The 19,358-nt window shown below is 46.6% G+C and overlaps 1 protein-coding gene across 6 annotated transcripts in view; it reads left to right on the forward strand.

The window, feature by feature from the left end:
- Positions 1–19,358, forward strand: part of CLIP2 (CAP-Gly domain containing linker protein 2) — an 81,355-nt gene that overhangs the window by 42,177 nt on the left and 19,820 nt on the right. For all 6 annotated transcript variants that reach the window (XM_080562879.1, XM_080562878.1, XM_080562883.1 and 3 more), the window contains exons 4-8: positions 7,790–7,914; positions 11,362–11,575; positions 12,485–12,682; positions 13,802–13,905; positions 16,333–16,393. In XM_080562879.1, the coding sequence (XP_080419005.1) occupies positions 7,790–7,914; positions 11,362–11,575; positions 12,485–12,682; positions 13,802–13,905; positions 16,333–16,393 (702 nt within the window). The remainder of the gene's footprint in view (positions 1–7,789; positions 7,915–11,361; positions 11,576–12,484; positions 12,683–13,801; positions 13,906–16,332; positions 16,394–19,358) is intronic.

Here is a 19,358-nt window from a genome sequence, read left to right on the forward strand (position 1 = left end):
GTGAGAACACTTTTTATTCTCGGATTTTCCCACGGAAGTGCATTGCATCCTGCATCACAGCAGGACCCGCCAGCTGTTTAGAGGCTTGCTGCTCATCCGTCAGCTTCCTGACTTTGCTCCTCCGGGGTCTGCCCACTGTCAGCAAAGCTGCTGCTGTCCCTGCTGGTCCCAGGGGCAGGCAGGGAAAGCATCAGAGATGTTCTCTGTTTGCACACACACTGATGGTTCAAAGTGAATACGCTAAAGCAGCCAGCCAAGGGAAAAATGAGCCTCAGGAATCTGTCTTCCTTTAGCTGGTTGGTTTGTTTGCTCCTTTACCTGTTGCAGGGGGTAAGGAAGAGTGCTCAGGTGAAGCTTTTTTGCTTTTGGAGCAGCAGCCATAGAAGGCAAACTGCAAGAGATACAAAACCTACAGTAACGTTGGCTCCATTCCTCCTGAGCCAGGCAGCACAACAGCTTTCCCCAGACTTAATTATCAAATCCCTCTCTTTTGTCCTGACCACGAGCTCACTGAGGCAGGGTCTGCTTGTTTAATACAGTGCTTACCTTGACATGGCTCATGCAGACTGAGACTTCAACACACTCACGTCACACAAACTGTTAATGGTTTTTCCATGGTCTTGTGTATTTTTCTGTTTTTTTGTTTTTAAATGAATAAAAGCCCTCCTCCCCTGCCAGCTGGCTTATCCAGCCCAGATGTTATAAAATACATTTTGTACTATGATGTGTTACTGTAATGAAGAACATTAAAAGAACAAATCTGAAGCGAGCTCGGCATCTCACAGGCACTAGCAGGAGCACTCAGAGAAACCTCAGGAATTGTTTGTGTGTGGTAGCAGAGGTCCAGGAAAAGAGCAGGTAATGATAACAAGAAACCATTTGCTGGTACGGTCCAGTAATATGTGCTTGGCAGATGGTTTTTTTTCCAGTAATGGAGACATCAGTTAATCATATTTGGTGCTTGAATACATAAGCAATAATTCTGGGTTAACCCGAATTGCCTCAAATTCCCTGAGTCAATCCTTGGTCTTGTCCTCTGCAGATTGGTGTGGTTTTAGTCGTCTTTATTGCTCTTAGTGCGTGCATTCCCGTAAGATTATCTTTTTATTTGAGAATGGCTTTGGGGCAGAGGGGAACCACCGCAGGCTTTTCGAGGGAGGGGAGGACCTGCATTTTCTGTAATCGCTCTGCTGACAGAGCAGAAGGTTGCAGGAGCCCCTCCTGGGCCTGCAGGGTTGGCACCTGGTGCTGCGAGCGTCAGCGCTCTGCATCCCGGGCATTTTCTGCTAGTGGCTTACATTCACTTCGTTGAAGTCCATTATAGCTTGAAGTCATTTTTCCTTTTCAATAACTTTGTTCCGAGACCCTTCCTGACTCTCCAGCAGCTGTTAAAAGTGACTTAATGGAGCTTTCCACTAGAAGAATTAGGTAACATTTGCCTTCGGCACGTCTGAACTCAGATGTTTTCCCAGAGATGCAAAAATTGCATTAAAGAGGTGAAGAAAAACCCTCCACCCTGATATTGTCGAACCTCATTTCTTGAGGTCTGGCAATGAATGTGGAACAATTAACCTTTGCTTTAGTAAGAAGGGAGCTTCCCAGCACGTGGTAATCGCTGGAGTGCTGCTGTTAATGTGAGGCTGGCTGGCTGCCTTTCTCCAGGGAAGGAACGGATGGAAAGAGAGAGATGGAGCAGTTGAGCGTTTTCTGCTTGAGAGGAATCGCTGCTGGTTTTTTTGCCTAAGAAAATGTATTTTACATGCTGGGGGGGCTTTCTCAGCAGTTGAACTCATTCCACCCTAATGTACTTGCTGAAGAAGGGTGGGAAGGAGGTGACTGTTCTCTGTATGCAAGTCTAAATAAAGAATATTCTTTTGAGAGAGATGTTCCGTCCCTTAGCCATCCTTCTGTCTCCTAACCGAGATTGCTCTCTTCAGTACCAAAATCGAGTGACAAACAAGACTATTTAAGGGCCATGAAGCATCTTAATTGCTGATTGACTATATTCCTGTGAAGTGTTGCCCCAGTTACTCTTTGGATAGATTCTAGGTTTGCAACTTTGCCAGGACTTGTAGGTGGCCGAAACCAGAATCGCTGTTGAGATAGCAGGGGCGGTGCTGACAGTGGGATCCTGATGGAGCGGTGCCGGGGCTGGCTGGTGGCAGGACTGCCGTGGTGGGCTGGTTGGGCTGCTGCAGAGAGACTCCGGGCTCACCCTGAGTGCATGATAGCGATCGCTTTCTCCTCTGCATGCTGCCAAGTGGCTTTTTGCCTGTGGTGTATTGCAACCTCTGGCTCTTGGCAAATGACAAAGTTGTCATGAGTAAACTAATCGCGTCCGTTTCTTTGGTGCCCCCCTGCAGCTGCACACACCAATGTTGATCTGCCTGCCTGAAGCTGCAGAAAGCCTTTAACCACCTGAGTGAAAAAACATTCTCGTTAGGAGCTCCCCGGCAAGGAGGATCGCAGCATTAGCCTTTCCCCTTGGGCCGGGACGGCCAGGGGCTCTGCTGTCGGCTGGCTTTGAGCTCTTTCAGTGCCTGCGACTGGAGTCTCGCTGCTGGGAAGGCATGTGAGGTATTGGGAAGGAACCATCCGTGCTTTTTCTTTTCCTGGTAATTCAGCAGAGCTCTCCCAGCTTGCTAGGGTCTTACAGATGCAGCGGTGTTCCTGGGTTTAGCAGAAGGATGGTAACAAGATGCGTTCACTGATTGCAAACCAGGCAGTGAAGAAAGGTGGATCCACATTCTGTAGTTCTGTCGGGACAGTATTGTCAGGAAAGATGTTAGTATTCATCACCTGCTTTCAGCTTGTGGAGACCATTAATTGCTGTGCCTTGGCTGGCGGGTATGACAGCAGGATGGCAGAGCCCAGGGCTTCGCATGGGAATACGGCAGTCTCCATCCCTGTGGAGGTTTGGGGGAAGGTTTTGGGGGAGTTTTTGGGAAGGTTTTGCCCTCCAGTAACTTGCAGGATTCAAGAAACAGGAAAACACACAGGTCTTCTAGTCCAAGCTTTTTTCTCACCATATAAGATTTGGTGTGAACAGTAGGTGACTGCTGTTGTCACACGAGCAAGTGTTCCCTGTCCCTGCAGTGAAGCTAAGAGGTAATAAATAGCCCGGAGTTACTGCACTGCCCTGGTGCCATGTTAACTCTTTGAGGCTTGTTGTGCATGCACACACCCTCCTAACCATTCATTTGGGCTGATGCATTGGCCAGTCCTTGTCTTCTGCATGCTGTAGCTATCATTAAGTAGGAGTTGCAAGCGGTCTGTGGCAGAGCACACTGTACAATTAACGTGGGTGGACTCGGTACCGAAGGCAGCCTCAGGAGGGATGCTGTAATTCCAGACTTCCCTCTTGCACCGCGTCCCGAGGACGTTATTTTCTCACTGGTGCCTGAAAGATAAATGTGCCCAGATGTCTTGCATCAGCAGCGCTGTCAGACTTGGCCCTGCGCAATACTGAGTTGTGCTATGGGGATGGGTTGGCCCCAAAGGTAAGTGTTTGGGTTAGAAGAGACTGTAAAAAATCCCTGTAACTTCATGTAGGAGGAACTCTCCTGTAATTCTCGGCTGTCTTTTTCCCCCTCATCCTAAAAGCCAGTTCTGGCATTCACAGATGATGTAGCGAGTGTCTGGTCAGATGAAACTGCTGATGGTCGGATGCCACCTGAAATGAGCTGTGTTTACAGACAGAGCTGACTGCAACCAGACCTGCACCTTGCCGCCAGCCTGCTGAGCGCTGTGCCCGGCTGTCAGCTGGGACACAGCCCTAGTAAGCATTGACGTGCGTTTCCCATAGGTATGTGTGTTTACTCCCTTGTACTGAGAGCTGGTTATTTCACATAATCTCTGATGTCTGGACACAAACGCCCACGCTACTGCAGAAAGCACTCTCTCTAAATCAGGCCTTGTATGATAATCTTCTGCCATTATGCTTGGAAGAGCTAAAGCACACGTAGTTGGGAAACACAGCTGCTGCCGCTCAGCTCAGGTGGAAATACACTCCTAAAATGAGTACAAGAAAAAAGCCAAATGCCTGTTTTGCCTCCCCGAGGGAAAGGATGGCTGCCTCAGCTCACGTGCTGGGTAATGTCTCAGGAGCAAGCAGCACTTGTCCAGTGAAGACAAGCTTCAATTTCTTGTTAGCATCATCCAATAATAAGAGTCCCGTGCCTGCCCTTTCCCCACCACCCCCTTCCTTCCTCTTCCCACAGGCAGGGAGGTCGCAGAGCTTCGCAACTCTGCAGGGACCTGGCATGAGATGTGAGGAGATGTGTTGGTACGTTTTACTTGCACGCTTATCATTCCCACCTTGGCCCTCTGGTCAGCAGCACAGTCCCATGGAAATGGCTTGGAAAGCAGCTGAGAAAATAAATTGAGATGGCTAGATTAGAATTTTAAGCAGGTAGCACAGCATCATCTCTGTGGTTTCTGCCTGAGGGGTGTGCTCAAGCAGGAGTCTACAGCCAACGCTGGCCCATGAATTGTGCCTGGTGTTGTGGGGAGCGGTCCCTGTTGGCCTGAATTCCACTTTTTTTTTATTTTCCCTGAGCAGTACTGGAGTGAATTACAGCACTGCACTGCCTACAGGCCCTGGGCTGAGGGCAGCTGTTAGGAGGTTCTTGCTGAGAGCATGAAACTGCAGTGGGGTGAGCAGGAATGGGGTGAGCAGGAAGGGGGCGTAAGGGGAAGGAGCAAACGCAGGCTGCAGGGGTCTGACTTGCAGCAGCCAGATCGAGACATGCCTGGTGCTAACTGGGCAAATTGTTTAAACGATATATCAGCAGCTCTGCTGAAGACAGTGTCTGGAAGGATTAGCATCATTGTCTTTTCAGCCCTGGGATACTGGTATGAGTCCAATTTTGTCATTTTGATGAGAAAACCGTAGTAAAACATGATGTCAGTGTTACTACAGATAGCAGGAAAGGCGCGTGGATGTCTCTTCTGTGACTGCACGATGCTTTTCTGACTCTCTCGTTAAGGACAGAAACCATTAAATATCCCTGGTTTTGTGTTCTGAATGTCAAGCCCAAGACTTTCTTGGGACTCTTGGAGGCCTTTTGTTGAGGAAAGGCCAGGTCAGGACGATGGGCTCTAGTCAAAGGCACGGAAAGGGCCATGGGAGCCAAGGCTGAGAACTTGAGGCTGGATCTGAACTCCCCAGGAGATTAGAGGTGGCTGTGTGGCTCCGAGGCTGCTGGAGTCCAGATGGAGAGGGCGGACTGTGGTGAGCTTGATTTAAGTTAATTATATAAGGGTTTCTTTGCTTCAGGTGAAAACATGGAACACTAATGCTAATCAGAAACCCTCCAAAACAGAACAAAAAAAAATCTTACTATGTCAATACTGTTTGTTTTTTGAGCTTCAAAAAGGAGCTGTTTTAGCTGCTTTTCTGTAAAAATAACTATAACTGAAAGTAATAACACTTTACATTGGGTAAAATCCCATTCTCTTGGAAATGAATAATCTCGCTGACAATCTTGGTGAAGTATTAAAAGCTCTTCTGAAAAGGTTTGAGAGTTTTGCTCTGGAAGCATGGTATAGCAGCGAGGTGTGGGGAGAAGGGGCAGTTGCGCAGCTGCGAACCGCTGTGACTTAGGGTATGTGAGTGCCGGCCCTGCTGGCTTTCTCAAGCTGCTTCTACCCTCCTTCCAAGGTGATACTTCTGATTTATTGAAGGGTCTAATAAAAACAAATGCTTCTGTTTTGATGAGACTGTTCGTTCTGTGCACTGGTGTGACCTGCCAGCTGGCTTTTTCCGAAACGCATTATTTATTTTAGCAGCATTAGCAGATTATCGGGGCTGAATAAATCTGCATGTCTGAGGCGGATGAATTTTCTAGGCTGTCCATCCATGAGAGTTTGTGTGCCTGCCAGAAGCTGGGAAGTTCAACAAGGGGTCCAAAAGTTGACCTGTGAGCGTGGCAGCCCGATAGCAGCTCCTGACCGTGCTCCCAGCCCCATCAGAGTGAGGGAACCCGGGCTGTCGGGGAGCAGATGTGGGCATTTGGGACAGAATGGGGAGAAGATGATCCTGTGTGGCAAGTGTGTGCTTCATGGAAAAGACAGAATAATCAACCCTCAAAAGGGAAATAAAATGCATTACTTTGGAAACAAAGAATCCCATAGCCATCTGGGGGGCTATGGGATAGCCATTTATGACTTTTGGGTAGGAACACAGCCTGCTCTCTTACTGTCCTGCTCTGGTGCTCTTACACATGTATATATTAAGAAAACTTTCTTTGCTGTTTGGAGACTCACACTGGTGGAGGGAGCTCATCGGGTTTTTAAGGAGTTCACATGAGGTTCTGTGGGGTCAGGATCATGTGGCTCTGTATCTGTAATTAAAACTCGATTAAAAAAATAACTTAAGACTGCTGGTAAGCTCCCTCCATTTTTATAAATGGCACTAAGATGAATTGCATCTTTATTGAATTCAGCTTGTAGCTAAAGAAATGTACTAAAATGGTATTAAATCATTGCATTAATATTAAGAGAATAATTCTTTCTAGACTCAGATAAATCAAAAACGGGACTGCTGTTTGACTATGAGCAAGTAATAAAGAATCTTACCGAAACTATTCAAATCTGTAACTTGCCAAGTACCTAATACTGAAATGAAGTCCTTTCGCTCCAGGGCATGGTGTAGGACCAGAAAGCCGCCTTCTGATACTTTTCCTGCTGGCAAATATTTTCTTCCTTCCTGTAGAACTTCAGAGTGTTTTTTCCATGAGCAGCACTTTGCTACATCCCTAGTGGGAAAACTTACAGAGGACCAGCTCAAGCTGCAGCGCAGCCTCCCAGGACTTGGGGTAGGACCTAGGCTTCAGAGCTGTGCTCCCTGGTCCTCTCAGGTGCAGTTATTTTTAGGCTGGGAAAACTCATTTGCCTTTGCATAAGCAATTTCCAGAATACTTAGTGATTAAGAATTGGTAAACCTGTGACATCCCTGGAATGTAAAAAGCTGGAGATTTCTGCATTTCTCCATCACTGATTTCTGTAGGGTAGTAATATTTGGTTTATACTGCTTTATGTAAAATTTAACATTAAAAAAATTAACCACCAGTCATTGAAGTTAAAAGCTGCAAACTTAATCTTAACATTTTCAAGCTTTCTTCCTTGAACCTAGGCTTAACAGAGAGGCCAAAAAAGGTTTAAATTATATGCTGATTTACTTGAAATACAGATCTTTAGAATATCCCTCCTGCTTTTCCATCTTTCTTTTCTCAGCACAAATACCGAAGGACACCTGTAGGCACTCCTGGTGTAACGGCAGACGCAGCTGATACAGCTTCTGCTCAGTGAAATGTCTTCTGGTCACAGTGATCAAAACACAGCCTTGTGCATTGCTGACTTCTGCTGTCTTGGGGTCTACTCAGGGCACTGAGAGCTTTAAGTGCACACAGGGGAGCAAAAGGTGTGACTTTTCTTATTTCTCTGTGCCTTGCAGGAGGCAGGTATAAGCTGTGCGTGGAGGGCTTAAACTCCTTCAAGGTCTGGCAAGCAACTGCATGCAACTAGTTGGTGTTTTCATTGTATTTGTCCTGACATCTCCCAGGCAGACACGTCCAGAAGTGGGAGATTTGCTTGTCGTTATTGGAGAGGCATCTTTGGTGCTAGGAGAACTTGACATGAAAACTGTCTGTTCTGGTTTCATTAGATCTGAATCAGAAAATGCTGATGATGTCTTTTTCCCTTTCTCACTCCACATCTGTTCCAGCTTTAACTGACTTGCAGTAACGCTAGTGTTTGTCTCTAACCCTCAGCGTTTTACCTCCGACAGGTTGGCGGGACAAAGACAGGAGTTGTTCGCTACGTGGGAGAGACGGATTTTGCCAAAGGAGAGTGGTGTGGCGTGGAGCTGGACGAGCCCCTGGGGAAGAACGACGGGGCCGTGGCTGGTACCAGGTACTGTCCGCTCCTGGCCCCAGCCTGTGGGTCCTGCGTGCCTCCTGCGGGGACTGGGTGCCAAACTCCATTGGGTCTGGGAGGGGAGAGTTGATGTGTTGGGTTGGATGTTATAAATTGGGAGGAAGAGTCCAGTTTTGAGTCTTTTAAACTTTGGACTAACTTTTCCGGGAGATAAAATGGAAGCCTCATTACCGGAGCATTTTATAGCAGAATCAAATAAGGTCTGTACGTAGAGAAGTAACCGGAGTGGCTGCAGGAAATGAGAGAGTAGCGAGAGAAGATACCAAATTGCACTGCACTTTGTTTTTTGCTAGGAATGGGTTCTGTGATTGGGTTAGGTCTGCTTTCTACCACACATGTGCTTCATAAATAAACTTTATTCTTGCACTGTATCTGAAATTGAGCCTGTCAGAACTATAGAGAATAAAGTTCTAACTTTTTCTGGCTTTTCTGGCCTTTTTCTTCCTGGGAACAACTTCCCAAAGATCTGAATGAACAGTTGGTGGCCCTTGTCTGTTCTTGTAGTAATTCTGTAGTGCTACAGCTATCTGCTGATCGATCTTATCACCTCTGCCTCGATAGTACCTCCACTATTTTTGTTTCAAAAAAGCCCTTGTTAGTGTCTAGAAAACTAGGCAGGGACACCTAGCAAGCTTTCTAAGAAGCAGTATTTCTTTTCATGTAGAAGCTAGATAAGGGAATGACCCCCAGCCTCAGGTGTTGAGTTTGGCGATGCTTAGACCTGAGTTATACAGCAGTGCTTTGGCCTTGGTTCAGTACAGGTGGAACTGATTTCCTGTCCTTCACAAGTTCCTTACAGGGGAAATACAGCTGATTTCTCAGGGCTCCTTAAGCAAATCTTACATTAAAGGTGAGATTTAACTTTGAAACTACTCAGGAACTGAGAGTTCTTCCATTGGTAGATCTCAGGTTCTGTAATAAAGGCTTCTTGTGTTGAATCAGCCTCTTTTTGTGCAGCAGTCAAATATTTTCATTTTAAATAAGAGAAACGCTGCCTTGTTCAATGTCAGAGCAAGAAAGCAGTAAATGATTGGCAGCAGATGGCTGACTTCCAGCCTGTTCTCTAAAGAAAAGAACCAGAATATGTCATGGAGTGAAGCCAAGTCCCTGCTTTCGTTGTCGTGCACGATAAAATATCTAAGCTTCATCTTCAGGGTGCTAAGAAGTGATTTACTGTCTTTGTGCATGTGGAATGTGTGGAAGGCAGATGTGAGTGGTAAGGGTGCTCTCTCTGGCTCTCATCCTCACGCTTCTGTTGCTGTGTTCTGAAATCCCAGTTTTTGAAAGTCATCTTTCTTCTGAAACCGCTACATCACGGTTTTATTTTGCTGTGGTGCGCACTGTGTCTGCAAGGCTTCTCTTTGGCGTTTTATCAAAAACAGGAACAATTGATTCCCACAGCAAGGATCAGGGAGCAGAAGCAAATTCAGAGGTTTTGATTAAATAGAGGAGATTGAAGGAAATCTGTACGGCATCCCTGCCTCTTGTGTCCAAGCCGATTATGCAGATCTTGTAGCAGCAGTGAATGCTAGCCAACACAGCAGTGGTACACAGGCACTGTTCAGCTAAGGTCTGTCTACCAAGCATCTGGCTGCAGGCTTGCAGAACTGTCCCTCTTCATCCCTTGAGCCTTCATCTAACCTTCTGATTTTTCTGCAGTGAAAACGCTTCGCTGGCAGCTAACAGGATGGACTGACTTCAACAGCAGGGTTCTGGAGGAAGGCCACCATACTAAAACCCACTCCCTTGGGCCATGCAGGCACCCCTCAGACAGTGCTCCCCACATTTGTCCTGGCCACTCAGGATTCCTGGTACTGCCCAGAGTTTGTCCTGCCAGAATCAGGCTGGTAAGAGGCTGTCCAGGGCTCCGGAGGCTCTCTGCTTTGGTGGCTGTTGCCATCTAGCGAGCATCCTTGGTCTGGCTGCCTACCACCAGTGCTCATGCTGCAGTTGCTGTCTGATACAGCAGGAGAGCTGGGCCCAAAGGCAGCCTGCTGTCCCTGAGTCGGTGGAGGCTGGTGGAAGGAGGGGAGGTAATGTGGAGGCAAATGAGCCAGCAAAGGACTCCGTCACCATCTTTGCTGTCGTGAACTCTCCTGGTGAGCTGGTGGCAAAGCAGCCAGAACTTGAGGAGGGTCGCTTTTTTCTGCCTTGGGTCTTCGTTCTGGAACAAGGCCAGCCTGTGGTAGCGCTGCCTTTCTAAACCCAGGAGCCTGTGTTGGTAGCAAGCAGAGGGGTCTAAGTGATTTTGGGTGGTAGGGTTTTTCTCATTTTTTAATTTAAAAAAAAAAGAGTTGAGCAGGTGTTTGAAAATTAGTCACTCATCTGGGTGGAGATGAGGCTGTTCTCTGGCCTCTCAAGCACAGAGGTCTGCCTGTGACACAGCCAGGTGACTGCCAGCACTTACAAACAGAAGGCTTTTGGGAACCAGCTGCTTGCATCTGGAGAAAGAGCACTTGTGCTAGGAAAGCTGGGTTTGTCATTTATTCATTAGAATCTTTTTTTAATGCAAACATAGGACAGACTATTATATGGCCCGGTATTTTGTCCTAGCCTCACTACTGAGGCTTTGAGAAAAAATTCTTAAAGTGGAGAGTGTTGTGTTGGCCCTTCCATTGGCACAAAGGGACATGATGCCTGGAGGTTGTCTGGGTTTACTTGCTGCAGTGCAGCTGGATAATAATAGATAGGCCCAAGCTCCAAGGGGGCTCCCAAGGTTTGACACTGTAGGTTTTGTTTATTCGTTCAGAGAGACATAATCATCAGGCTTGCTGCAGTTACCTGATACACCCTTTTTTTATGCTTGCTTCTTTTTTAGTTTGTTTGCAGGGAACCAGTTTCCCTCCCTCTACCACCCAGTGGGGATGGCACACACTGGAGTTTGGGATAACGGCATTTTTAGCTGCAAAGTTAGGAGAGGAGGAATGGCAGCTCTTGTTCTGGGAGGAAAAACTTACCCATAGCATGTTGTACAGAGCTGTGTGATTTGTGCCTTTTTATTTGACACACTTTGCTGTGTGACTTTTCTGCAAAGCAGGGTAGAGAGCACAGACATGCAGGTTTTGGGAAGGCTGTTTTCCTTCTGGAAGGAAGGAGAGCGTGTGCTCTCACTGTGTTTATGTGCTGGGATCCTTGTGCTATCCGGGCTACCAGCTGGGTCTTTCCTGGCAGCTTATCAAAGCGTGCCTGGCAATTATCTTGGGCTTCCCTTCTTAATCACCACAAGTGAAAACATGGAGGTTGCCACTGCTCTAAGTGGCAGGAAAGGAGAATAATCCAGCCACTCGCATAAAGGAATCAGTCACAGCGAAGCACTGAGAGATGAGCTGGGGCCATGTATTGCTTGGCAGTGCTGCTCTGCAAGGCTTGGGCGAGGTGGATGCTGCAGCACTTGTGACTTGGAGCATCCCTCCTGTGTTACAGGTATTTCCAGTGCCCCCCCAAGTTCGGCCTCTTTGCTCCCATCCACAAGGTGATCCGGATCGGCTTCCCATCGACCAGCCCTGCCAAGGCCAAGAAGAGCAAACGGATGGCCATGGGGGTGTCTGCCTTAACCCACAGCCCCAGCAGCTCCTCCATTAGCTCCGTCAGCTCCGTGGCATCGTCCGTCGGGGGCCGGCCCAGCCGCAGCGGGCTGGTAAGTGGCTTGTCCCACAGACTGCAGCCTCTATCTGCTGCGGCCTGGATCTACAAACCTGGGAGGGTTGGAGTTTTGTTCCAGCAGCTGCACTGGGCATGCAGCTTTTTTTTCTTTAACCAGATGCTGAGCAATTGTGACCATTTAAAAAGCCCAAGGGGCTGTTTGGAGTGGGATGAACCTCAGCTCCGCTGTTAAGAGCAGGTTTTGTTACAAGATCCCTGCAAAACAATGCCATTGCTTCCTGCCCCATGTGTTTGCATTGCAGTGAGCTGTTCTGTTAAACAGCTATGCCTTCCAGCTCCTGCAGCGACTGCGTTTTGCCATGAAGGGGTGACTCTGTCCTGGATCACATGCCTTGTGCTTTGGAAGGTGCTCAAGAAGGCAGACAGCAGAGCCGGCAGCAATATCATTAAAAGCTCTAGCTCTGACGTAGCATGTGCTGCATAGCACCTGCAGTCATCCTGGCTGGGGAAGAGGGTGCAGCACCCCTTACTGGGAGCAGATCCAACCAGCCCGTACCAGCCTCCAATTGATATAATTCCTCCTAGCTGAGCTCGCTGTTTGGGACTGCACTAGTGCTGGGCGTTGATAAAATGCATTTTAAAAGGCAGATGATACAATACATGGTAACCTTTCCTGACCTAATTCCCACCCCATGTCCTGTCCTTTGGGAAATTATTCTTCCATTGTAGTGTAGGAGAGCTATTGAGCTTGCAAGCAATGCCCAATCTTTTTGCAGACTCATTAACGTGACTTGTAGGGCACAGAGCTGGCACTACAGCTCTGTACAGCATAATAAATAATCAGTAGATGAGGTATATTTCAGATTTGACAGGGGACTTTAGGCTATTCTGGACTGGGGAGGACACAACTTTACTCCTGCCTCTTTTTAACTCTGTTCTCCAGCTGACAGAGACCTCCTCACGTTATGCCCGAAAAATCTCTGGCACCACGGCTCTGCAGGAGGCGCTGAAGGAGAAGCAGCAGCACATCGAACAGCTGCTGGCAGAGCGTGACCTGGAGCGGGCTGAAGTTGCCAAAGCCACCAGCCACATCTGCGAGGTGGAGAAGGAGATTGCCATTATGAAGGCCCAACATGAGCAGGTAGGAGGTAGCACGGCTTCCTCACTGGCACTCTTAGGGAGTTTCAGGTCGTGATAACATTAACCCTGTGCTGCAGCTACCTGATTTGGAAACTGGGCTCTGAATTTCTGCCTTTTTTGTGGGGTTTGCTTAACCCACCACACAGGAAGCTGAGGCTATTTCTCCATTCCTGCTAATGGGATGTGCTCTCTCTGTCCCAAGGAGGGAGCAGACAAAGGGCTGGTGATATCTGTGTCTGGCGGATCAATACATCTGAATGCTGAGATGCAGGTGGAAAGCAAACTCACTCCCCTTGGCCACCCACTCTGGCCTTGGCTGTGACTGCATTGCAGTGTTTTTTGATGCTGTCAGACACTGCTGAGGACACCAGCTCAGTTCTTGCACGTCACTGCTTTCCTGCCAGAGGGGAATGCTTCGATCACATTAACGGAGTCATCAATCATAAGAAAAACAGGCTGCTTGTGTAAGGATTTAAATAGATGGTATTTTATCCACTTGAGTGGATAAAAGAGTGAAGAAAAGAGCTACAGGTTTATGCTATTCATCAACGTATGGCTCTTTAACCACCGCTCTTGCCCTGAATTCCTTGCTTGTGTTTATAAACCCAATGCAGCTACCAGGGAGTAGGGGTGACGCTGTGTATCTTTGTGTGTTGGGCCATACCTGCCTGTCAGAAACGGAGCAAAAAAATGGCAAATCAACTGCAAGCTGAAATCTTCCTTGTGTAAAATATTTCCCAGTAATTAACAGTAACAAATGAATTCATGCAATTCTGAAATGACTCTTGCTTCATGACCAGGGCAGAACCAGATCTGGCAACCCTGGGCCAGGTTTTCAAAACTGTTCAGGCTTGAAGTGTTTAAATCTGATCAGAGCTGGATTATCCAAAGTGTTCGAGTCAGGCTGGTGCTGAAACACAGATCAGATTTACAGCTGGAGGAGATTCAGCAGTTTTTTTGATACTTATACTGGGCTTTTTGGAAAATCCACCTTCTTAAAACAGCAGCTTCTGAAACATCATCAGAACCTTCTGTTCCCTTGTTCTGATCCTTTTTTTTAAACAACTCTGAACTTCAGACATGGTTAACTTTTGTGACTTGGGCTCTTTTACCACTGCAGTATGTCACAGAGGCAGAGGGAAACCTCCAGCGGGCACGAGCACTGGTGGATGGAATGCAAAAGGAGAAGATCGAACTGCTGAACCAACTGGAAGAAGAGAAGAGGTAAAACAGGAGTGAATGGGTGTGGGGGAGCTGAAATCATGGGGGAGATGAAGCTTGTACCCGAGAACATCAATCGTTGGATCTAAGGAGAAAAAAAAAAAAAAAGTTACTAGGAGGGTCATCTTTGGATGTCTTCTCATATTTTAAATATGCTGTGCTCCTCTGTCTTGGCCACTGCAGTCTGCCTGCATGGAGGAAAAGGTGGTGCTGCTTTGAGTAACAAGTTCAGAACAAGGTTGCTGTAGTTGCATATCTGGAATGACTTATTTAGGGATGGGCGTCCAGTACAGTGACTTCTCCTATTTGTTGACAGCCTGCTGCTGATCACAAATGAACAAGGGAATATTTCTAGTTATTCTCATACGTTCCTGTCTTAAGGTTCTTAGAGGTCACTCGATGCTGTATTCTCCTGTTGGGGTTGCAGTGAGCTGATTTTTTGTGATGTGAGCAATATCAGGGTTTTTGAATGCGCTCTGCTGAACCTGCCCCCTGTTGCAAAGTAACTGAAAGGCAGGAGACAAACAGCCAGGACAGCTCATGCTTGGCACGGTGGCAGCTCTGCTTCTCTGCCAAAAGATGTTGCATGGTCGGACCCGCTTCCCTGCCAAATGCATGTAGCGCTTCAGACAAAAGACATTATCAGCTTCCATTCCTGATTATGACTCCAAGCTGCTGGCACTCGTGTGAGGACCCTGGTAAATATTTGACAGGCTGCTTGCATGTCCAAGGGCATTTGACAACGCCAATGTTGCATTGACAATACAGTGTGGGCAACGGTTTTATAGACCACTGCCAGCTGAAGACCAAATAGCTGTGGTCTCCTGCTGGGCAGTGAAGTTACTGAGGGTTTCCAACCTTCTTCCCTGTTTTTTGGTTCCTGACACAGAGCAGGGAGAAGCAGCATTATTAGTCTGAAAGAATGGAGGGTTCTGGTGACACCAATAATTTTGGAATTTTGTACTGTAACCAGACTGAGCCATGTCACTGTGTAAACTGAAATTGCTCAGTAAAGAAGGGAATTCGGTATCAACAAGGAGCAAAGCCTTTTGCCTTCAGGTGTTCTGGGTTAACAATATAGTATAAAATAACGGTATTGAGTTATAAAGAGAACTCTGCAGGCTGGGCAATCCCAGGTCCCCATACTTTCTCCACAGTGTGGCTTTGCTAAAGACTGTTTCTTTCCCCATCTATTTGTTGATGTGCTGCTAATCTTGCAGACGTTCCTCCTGAGGAAGGCAAGTCATACCGCAGTATGGCCTTGCCATTGTGTGATTCGCTGCCTCCCCACGTCCCAGAGGCCCCATCTATGTATGTATGATGATGCATACATTTCCTTTTTGGATAAGAGTGAAGATCTGCTTGTCGTTTTTGGAGGCCAATTGCTCCATATATATAATTGAACTCTCCAGTGGGAATGGAAAAACGTTTCTGTGTATTAAGTAACTGGGGAAAATAAACTGAAAATGGTGTGGGTTTCAATTGAACAACGCTCCCTGAAGATGAATTGTTGTTTCGTGCACAAGTCTCTGTGTTCCCTGGGTAGGCAGCTCACTTTCCCAGCTCTAGGAGGCCCTTTAACCCAAGACAGCTGAGCTATTTCCTAAATATCAACAGATGCCTCCTCTAATTAGAGGAGGTTTAGACAAGGAAGCTTGTTTATGAAGTTAGATATGTACACCCACAGCTATTTTTATCTGTAACTGAATCAGAGTCCTTACATCTGGCTACCAGTGCAACATCCTCATTATTGCCTTTTTTAATCAGTGAAGAGAACAAAGAAGGATGAGTTTAGCAGGAGATTGAATTACTTTGAACAGAAAATCCAATCAAGATACAGACTTTGCAAAAGACTCTGAGGCACTTTTGAGTTCGTGCGTGGGGTTTTATGCGTATTTATACGTGATTGACCTGTACAGCCTCTGAAGGTTTTTCTGCCAAGGTAGCTCACCATTTCCGTGTTGTGGCAACATGAAGCATTGCTCACCCTCTGCCAAGAAGGCAGAGGCTCTGATTGCCCTGGAGTATTTTGTATGGACCATTTGCGTTTGGCACAGGAATTGCCCGGTGCTCTGCTGCGAGATAACACGGTCTAAGTAAAACAGTGAAAACTGTGGCTTTACTATTTTCAGGATCCCGGTGTCAATGAACAGCAGTTGTGCTTGCTGAGAAATAGTACAGCAGGACCAGCGTGTCTGGGAGCATGTACCTTACAAAAAGGCAAATGCTTGCTATGCATAGGCTTGCTTAACTGTCTTGCTCCTTGTATCTTGATGTTTAGCTTCTGCAGAGCTGTTGATATATAAAGCTTGCATCATTTTTTCTCAGCTTTTTATTGTGCAGGGAAGGCCCATGTGCAATCGCTGCCTGTAGGTGGGATGCTAATCTGGGTGTCACTGGTAACTTTGTCTCTCCCTTTCCCTTCCGCAGGAAAGTGGAGGACTTGCAGTTCCGCGTGGAGGAAGAATCCATAACGAAGGGGGATTTGGAGGTAAGCCCCCTCACCAAAACTTGAAGTTGCATGTGTGGCCTTACATTAGTAATTTCTGCCACCTTTTGTTCAACTCTGAACAATACAGTTCCTTTAGTGATGGCTGTGGACCTGCTGCAAACACTGCGGTATAAATTGAAGATTGTTCTTTGGTATGTTGCCCAATCACTAGTAATGCCAGGAGATGCCTAGAATTAATCCCAGCCAGCCAGCCTGGCTATGAATGTTGCCATGAGTTGCCAAGCAGTGTTAAAAACTGATTATCTGAATGCATTTTAATGTATGTTTTTCCACTGTAGAAGTGATTTGACTGCTCAGTCACTGTCCCTGCTGTGTCCTGGTAGAGGTTAATGGGCATGTTCAGTCTCTCAGGTGAGAGATGCTATTCCATTCGAGCCCAATGCCATGTATTGTATGACCTGTAGTATCCTCCTGTGGAGTCCTCTGCCCATGGGGTTTGACACTAGAATACCCTTTGGTTTGGAAAGGCTGGTGGTCTGAGCAGTGCTGCTGCAATGAGTGTTGTACAAACTGGAAGTGGTGTTAGGAGCTTGTCCTGCCTGAGCATGAGACTTTTCAGTGCAAAGAAAGAAAAGGAAATATTTCGTGAAGGCAAGGGTCTGCTCTAAGTGTGTAAATTGTGGGATTTCTCTTATCTTCACCTAGAGTGCTAGGTTAGTAACAGCCAGAAAAATCAAAGGACCTGCATCAGTCATATCAATAACAGGCCAGGAAAAAGTGAAAACCAAGCAGTGGAGCATGTTGCTGTGGCTTTGACCCTCTTGGTTTAAACCTCTCCTCTTTATCCAGAAGAGAAAGCAGAGTAATGTTGGACAGGGTATAAATCAGCAATGCACTGATAGCAGACCTTTGCTAAAGGACAAGTGCAGTTTCTGTCTAGTCAGTGAGTACCAAATCAGGTTTCTGTTGATTCCTGAGGTCTTCAGATGATCAGTTTCCCCCAGTGCTTTAGAGAAGGGTGATTGATCCATCAGTCACTTTGAAATAAGTGAATCGTCCCTGTATAAGCTTTAGGTGTTTAAGACTAGTTGTGGAGTAATGGCAATGGAGCCAGGGTTAGCTAGCAGGTGTATATATGTATTTTTTAAGTACATGTTCTAGCGAGATGGTAAGCTGCTGTGGCATAAACGCTCCTGTGACTGCAGGTCCCAAACTGGGGATAGATCTGAATTTCAGTGGATTTGGAAAGGAGCTGCTTTGCCCTGAGGATGTGACCAAGCTTCTTGCAGGCTGACAAAGTTCAGTCCCAGCTTCCACCTTCTGCTCTGAGAAACAAATACCTTCTTGAGAAAGAGTCATGGAGCAGCTTGGTTTTGGGGCAATCCACAGAACTGAGGGTTTCCCCAGGGGTCCAGCACCAGTGGCGTTGTAGGAGGGTTTGGCTGTGGTTAGTGTTTATATCCCGTACTGTCGGATTTGGGTGCTCAGACGGGTGATTGTCCCACTGGAGTTTAATTCTCACCTTCATTGTTCATTGTGGAGACGGTTGGGATTTCCAGAAACAAGTAGATCACTTAGCAGATATCTCTGATTGGAAGGCAGGGTGGTAAGTGCTCCTTCCTGTTGCAGTATGTTTCCTGGGAAATAGGTGTTCTGACATCCTACATCCTTCTTGTAGTCACTACAAAGCCAGCAGCTGCCAGCACAGCTCCTCGCATCCCTAGTTAGAGGTGAATTAACCACTGAAATACCAAAAGCAAAACCCAGTGACGGTTGTCTCCCCACTTAGGGTCTTCCAGCCCTCTTACACCAGGAGCCCCTCAGCGTACTGGGAGGTGAGTGGTTTGTCTTGCCCCAGTTTCTCACCAGAGGCTGTTCGTAGCGCCTCCGTGGAAGGCAGTTAAAGGCCATACCAGGCATGATGGTAAGAAAATATTATCCGCTTCTCCATGGATCTAGGGTTTCCCTATAGGACAGTATCTTCCGTGACACTCGGATTAGATTTGGAATTCTTCAGCATTTGGAGATATGGATCCAGTACTTGGACCTTTAGAAAAGAGGAAGGAGCTGTGCATTTAGCCTTGAAATGTAGTCATGAACTCAACCCTCTTGGTCCTGGTTGGCAATGCTGATGCTGGAGTACCTTGGAAGGTGGAAAGCAGTGGCAGAAAGGGGGCTGGGGACAACATGACTTGTATGAAAGGCTTTTTATGGTAGAAGGCTTGTTATAGGAAACATTAATCTCGTCAAGGAACAGTCTCATGGAATCTGTGTGGTACTTTGCACACCAGTGGGAAATCTTGCTCTCAGCCTCAAGTTAGTAACCCTAAAATTCAGATCCAAGCTTCCTCAAAGTGCAGGGAAACTTTGGATTTGTGAGTTAGCCCTACTGACTAGGAAAATCAATTTGCATAAAATACAAAATAACACAGGACTTCAATGCAAATCTTAAATAAAGCCATAGTTAAGGACTGTAAAACAGTTGATCTAATTTTCTTCCCTGATTTTTCTCCTCCTCTATTTTGATACATTTTTCCCGACTTGGAAAATAGCAGGATTGGTAGACACTGAGCAAGAATGCCAGGTGGAGCTGGGGTAGCTTGACTGGAAATTTGAGTGCCAATCTCAGGAATCTTAAAGTCTTTTGGGGAGAATCAGAGATTAGTTTTGTAATAGGTTGACATCTTCAGGTAGCTTATATCTGACTTGCTGCCACCAGTTAAGGTAATTTCAAAAGTATACATTGCTGAAGTTTCACTTAGGAATTCTGGGCAAGTGTAAATTGATGAAAATTCATTAGTGTTAACAGAATAATTATCCCTGTAAATAAAATCAAGCCTGGAGCTCCATCTTAGGATGTGGATCTTAAGCTGTGTAGAGAGTGGGAGAAGCCACTCAGTTCAAAATTAAATTTTCTTAATTTTCATGAATTAGGATGAATTCAATCAACTTTTCTGTGATATTATCTGGGGTGTTTGATAATGTCTGGGCTCTTGAGACCAAA

This window comes from Anser brachyrhynchus (assembly GCF_964034855.1).
Source record: "Anser brachyrhynchus genome assembly, chromosome: 20".
NCBI lineage: Eukaryota > Metazoa > Chordata > Aves > Anseriformes > Anatidae > Anser > Anser brachyrhynchus.